This window comes from Neophocaena asiaeorientalis, unplaced genomic scaffold (assembly GCF_003031525.2).
Source record: "Neophocaena asiaeorientalis asiaeorientalis breed wild unplaced genomic scaffold, Neophocaena_asiaeorientalis_V1.1 scaffold155, whole genome shotgun sequence".
NCBI classification, from domain to species: Eukaryota; Metazoa; Chordata; class Mammalia; order Artiodactyla; family Phocoenidae; genus Neophocaena; species Neophocaena asiaeorientalis.
In genome coordinates this window covers 6,182,057-6,188,056 of record NW_020173040.1, presented here as the reverse complement: position 1 = coordinate 6,188,056, position 6,000 = coordinate 6,182,057, and the positions used below count along the sequence as shown (strand labels likewise).

At 39.4% G+C, this 6,000-nt stretch overlaps 1 protein-coding gene across 2 annotated transcripts in view; it reads right to left on the bottom strand.

Moving 5' to 3' along the window:
* The window catches only part of IL16 (interleukin 16), a 77,042-nt gene that overhangs the window by 42,997 nt on the left and 28,045 nt on the right, over positions 1-6,000 (bottom strand). For both annotated transcript variants that reach the window (XM_024742717.1, XM_024742716.1), the window contains exon 2: positions 3,352-3,460. In XM_024742717.1, coding sequence (XP_024598485.1) covers positions 3,352-3,460 — 109 coding nt within the window. The remainder of the gene's footprint in view (positions 1-3,351; positions 3,461-6,000) is intronic.

Genomic DNA, 6,000 nt, shown 5'->3' with positions numbered 1-6,000 from the left:
GGAGGTGGGGGTGGGGGCGGGGGTTCTGTATGTTTATCAGGCTCCCCAGGCGATGCGTCCAGCTTTTGAGGAACCTTGAGGGAGTTGAGCTCCTCACTTCATGGTGAGGAAACCAAAACGAGTCTCCCATTCTCTCTGCCCACAGCAGTGCAAGGTGACTGCCATCTGACGAAGGGCAGCGGTGTACCGTTTGGGTTCAGAGGGAATAAGGACAAGCAATCACGTGGCCAACTGGGATCGGTCCACAGGACAGAAGCACCTAGAGCCACGGGCAAGCACAGGGGGAACAGGCCAAGCTAACTCCACTTCTACCCTCACTGATCCAGACCAAAAAATAAAAACTCGGGCTTTCTGTGGTTCCTGCTCCCACTATGAGTTCCAATCAGCAAGGACATAGGCCCAGAGTCAGGACAAGCAGTCTCTCGAAAGCACTAACTGGTCTGAGCCCTCACCTACTCTTTCAAAAAATTACTGGATGTGCTCCAACAGCAAGGAAATACATCAAAATTATCACCTTGAGTGGGGGAAGTTGAAATCAGTTAACATGTAGCACTGAGTGAGTTCACTGAAAATGTGGTTATAAAATCTAATGCAAAAACCAAAATAAATTTTGACTATATATTTTGAAGATTATATAATAATAATGTGAGTTTCTAATTTAAGTTTACATTGAATTATGAAATGGAAAAATAAATGGGAATGGGACTAGAGGTAAATAACACCATCTTCCATTAGGGGGACAATTTGGAAAATGCAGTCTCAAGTATTATTAATTAATTAAACTTAATTGATTAAACTTAAAGGAAATTGGAAGTGGTGAGAAAAATTAAATAAACCTTACAAATCACTGTAAAAACTAAACACACACACACACACACACACACACTCACACACAGAGCAAGAGGCAGAAAACAAATGACAAGTAACCATAAAAACAGAAAGTATAAAAAGAACATGAGGGACTTCCCTGATGGCGCAGTGGATAGGACTCCATGCTCCCAATGCGAGAGGCCCAGGTTCGATCCCTGGTCAGGGACCTAGATCCCACATGCATGCCACAACTAAGAGTTTGCATGCTGCCACGTAAGACCCAGTGCAACCAAATACATAAGTAAATAAGTATGAAAAAGAACATGAGTAAAAGCAAATATTAATTATAATACTAATGTCAATGGCTTAAGCTTCTCTCTTTAAAAAGATTGCCAGATTTGCTTTCGAGATCCAAGTGCATATCATTTGCAAGAGATAAACAAAATAAACAAAAAGTGTAAAATAAAAGGATGGGCAGAAACTACCAATGAGTAATGCTGGAATCACCCACTTAGAAAAAAAAATCTATCTAGATTCTTGCTTCATAGCAAACACCAAAAATAAATTACAGATAGAGTAAGTTGGGGAAAAAAAAAGGCAAATCATTTAAAAAACTAGAAAAAACAACACTATGTAGAAATAAGTTAATCGATGTGGTTGTATACTTAATAAACTTCATACTATAGAACCTCAATGATTCTCTCCTAAATATGTAACCAAATATGATAAAAGAAATGTGTACAGCGTGTATCTATAATTATTTTGTAAATGTTGATAAGCTGGAAGCAACTTAAAGGTGTCAGAGTGTAATAATTAAATAAGTATACATGGGGAAAAACTAGAAGAAAACACAGCCAAATATTTAATAGTTCTCTGGATGTGGAAGACACTTTTAACGTTAGACAGGAAAATTTGATGAATTTGATTAGATAAAGATGAGAACATCTTCATGCTAAAAAATTAAGTTAAAAGAAAGATAACCAACTGAGGATCCTCTCATCGACTGAACTCAACTAGAAACCAGAGGGCCAGGGCACCCGGATGACGCCATCTGAAAGAGTCAGTGGCTGGGCTGCAAGCAGGGCTGCTTCACGGGCATGCGACCTGTGAATTCACACAGAGCCCCAGACTTAGAAGGTATTCAGCTTGGTTTAATGCCCTGCTGTTGCCATTTTGAAATTCTTCATAATATTTGAACAGGAGTCCCACATTTTCATCTTACAATGATCCCCACAAATTGTGAAGCTGCTCCTGGGTGCAAAACAACCCACCCTCCACTCCACCAAAAAAGCAGACAATGGGTAAGGGGAAGAGGGGAATACAGAGAAACCTGCATGGCAAATATCTTTAAAATTATCATCCAGTGTGGGCTATGATTGAAGAAATTGTTATTTGTATACATTTATTAGAGTATTAGCTCTGGAAATTTGGAAGCCCAGATAAAAATCTAAGGTATATTTACCTTTTGAAACTCCATTTCTAGGATATTATGCTAAAGGAAAAAAAGTGATGAAAAAGGGCAACTAGTAGTCCAAAAATAGGAAATGATTAATATAATGATGGTCCATCCTACAACAGAATCACACGAGGCTTAGAGCGTTTAAGGGATGTGCCCAAGGTCACAGAGATAATTATTTCTGGAAGCAGGATCTAAATCCAAGTGCCTTGGCTGCCAAGTGTGAGCTCCTAACCACACATCAGTCCACTGCCTTGTATATTTCACCTGAGAAAATCACTGTAAAGTCGAACAAAATTTCATGGACAATCTCAGCAATGTTGATTATGTTAGCAAAAAGCTGAGAATAACTTACCTATCTAATAATAGGGAGCAAGCTAACTAGATTATGTACATAATAAAACACTATATATCCACTAAAAATAGTGTTTACCAAAGAATTCCCAATGACGTGAGGTCAAGGGTGTGTGTGTGTGTGTGTGTGTGTGTGTGTGTTTGTGTGTGTTTTCTATAGGCATATATAGGCATAGGAGGAAAATAATTGACAATGCTAACATAGATTGCCTCTAATTAGGATTTGGCATTGTTTTAATTTCTCCGTGCTTTTCTGCATTCTTCACATTTTCCTGACTTTGCATTAGCACCGTTCTCTTTGCAACAACCAAGAATCACGACATCTTCCAGCCCCAGCTCCCATCCTATACCAGATGAGGTGACAGAGGCCCTGAGAGAGACAGTGGCCTTCCTAAGACCAAGGAGCATCTTAGATGACAGAGCAGGTGTAAAGTCCTCATCTTTTATCTTCTGTGTCAGGTCATCCCAACTTGGCACTTGAAGTCCATCTAGAAGAGAAGTTGACTAAACCACAGATAGCTCTGTCAGCAAGGGCAGAGGTGCTCTAGCTGGCCAGGACATGCACACGCAGTGAAGGGTGCTCTCAGAGGGGCAAGCAGACCACCATCTTGGGCTAGTCCAGCTGGACAAGCAGAGACCCACCCTCCCCCAAATCTCCAACATCACTGATGTTCTCGATATTCAGCAACATCTAAGTCCTGCTCCTAAAGATGGTTCAATGACACACTTACTGGTTGAGTTGCTGCGTGTCCTTTGGTGACAGGCTTTGGGAAACAGGAAGTTACTACTTTGTGCATCCAGTTTTCCACACTTTTCTCGAGAGGAAGGTGTAGAAGCTTCCTGCAAAACAATTTCCATCTTTTATTCAGCAACTTAGTTAGAACAGAAAAACTGAGATTTCGACACTGACCATGGAAGTACTTGTCAGATTGTCTGTCTCCTCCACTAAATTACAGGCTCTATGAGAGCAGGGATTTAGAATTACTGTCATCCATTAACTCATAGATATATTAATTCAGTTAATAAAGAATATGAAAATATAATATCTTTATGTGACAAAGAATACAAATTATAATAAAGAATGAATAGAGATTGCATAAATGTTGAACTAATGCAACAAATGTTGAATGATTATGTCAGCTATTACATGTCAGGTTCTTTGTTAGGCATTAGGGATTTAGCTGTGAGCAAGACAGAGAAGGGCACTGAGAAAAGGCATTTTCGTGACGGAAGGCCGACAGCAAACAAGCAAACAGATAAAGGTGAAAGATAATGACAGAGAATAATAAGTGCTACCAAGAAAAGAACTAGAGACTGACGTAAATGGGAGGCTGGGAGGAATGTGTTAGAGAAGATGATCAAGTAAGTTCCATCGTTCTGGCACATAATAGGCACTTAGAAACCGTCATTCAAAGAATATTATATAAAGAGATTTCTTAATATTGAACCATCCATGCATTCTTGAGTGTTTTACAAATTTCTTATACTGCTGATTTCTCTCCGTGAAGATTTCATTTAGGACTTGAAAAATCAATATTCTTAAGTTAAATTTGGTTATCATTCTGTTATTCTTTTTCTACCTTGCCATATTGATCCAATTTCCCCTGCTTCTTCTTATACTAATAATTTGGGAACTCATTGTACAGAGTCTATAAGCAGTATGTATTAAATCACATACTTGAACTCATCTCTCTATCAGGGTCAGTGATGAAATAGAAAACATATGACCCTTCCTCGGGTAAGATGAGAATCTGAAACAACTTTCACGCACTTCCCTCTCCTCACCCTGGTATTTTAGAAACAGAGGACAGACGGACAGAAGGCTAGAGGTTAACAATGAGGATAATGGCATTAATTATTTTACTTCTCTTTCCAGAACTACTTTTTGTATCTTTTTTTATTGCATAATTTTATTAGCCACAATGATCTTGACTTAATTCTTGAGTTATGTTGGTTTTATTCCTCACGACCATAATCCTTAGGAGAGAAAGAGAGAGTGTGTGTATGTGTGTGTGTGTTCTCAGGAAAGTTGTGCAGATGGAAAGCTCTCTGAATATTTGCATGTCTGAGAATGTCTTCCTGTGGTCGTCACACTTGAATGATTTGCTGAGTATAGAGTTTAGGGGTATTAGTTATCCTATCTAGAAACTCTAATTGACTCAAATGCTACCCGGGATTTAGTGTTTTAGCGTAGAGGTTTGCTAGGGGTACCTGCCACCCTTTTCTGACAGGTCCGTCTTGTTCAAAGCCAGCCTTGGCAGTGCCGGTTAATTTCGTGTGCCAAGTGCCTGCCGACTTCCAGCACCTGGTACATTTCCCAGAGTGGAAGGAGGGAGGATGTACCACTGCCTCTCACTATGCACCAAGTAACCCATCCTCCCCTCCAGCCCCCGGCATTGTGAGCTGGTAGGTATTGGGGTTGAGGGGTCTGCTGGCCCCTGTCCCACTCATTCCCCAGGCCTTTCCCTCCCGTGTGGTCAATGGCAGGCTAACAAGCCCTTCCCTCAATCCAGTCTCACCTGCACTATGTCATGCAGAAAGTTCTCATGGGTTCCAGAATGTGGTTGGCCCCTTTCCGTGGCTTCCTGTTCTGACATGCTTTTCTCCCTATTGGTAGTTTTTTTTTTTTTTTTTTTTTTTTTTTTTTTTTTTTTTTTTTTTTTTTTTTTTTTTTTTTTTTGATAGAAATTTCTAAGAGGTGGGGGAGTTAATAAAGTGTACATGTAACCGTCTGGAGCCAGAAGTCCACTCACAGCCTTTTTTTCTTTTTAAAACTGTATCCAGTTCTGACACAAGGGGATCCTGCAAGAAACCACATATCAATTCCCTTTTATTTCTTGTACACATCAATGTTAAAATCAGAGAACTCATCTTCCTAGACATTCATTTTCCTTTTCACCAGCAGATGGCGCTATATTAACCTGAACAAAATTATCTTCTCTAACCAGGGTAGTCCAGGAAACGTTTTAAAGGAGAGAACAGGGATTATATGGAAGGTGGTTTAGTTCAGTTGATTCTTGAGACTCCACATTTCTAGGACTTAGCAAAATGACTGGTTCTTTGAATTAGTTGTTTCATACGACATGGTAGTCAAAAGATATTTCTTAGCTCCAATAGTTTCTCGAGGTCATGTCCTAATTCTAATATCAAGACTGCCCTCTGGCATTATTCCCACCTCTTCATGTTCTCCAGTGAGACTATGAAAGTAAATAATAACATGTTATTTCAGTATCTCTTTTGGATTCACTGATAAAACAGCCAGTATGTCTACTTGTTTAAGTGAAGCCTTATTTGCAAAGTACAATTGTAATGTATTTCCCCCCAAATATCTAGTAAGATGAAGATAAATAAGTAAATGAGGTAAACACAAAACATAGAAT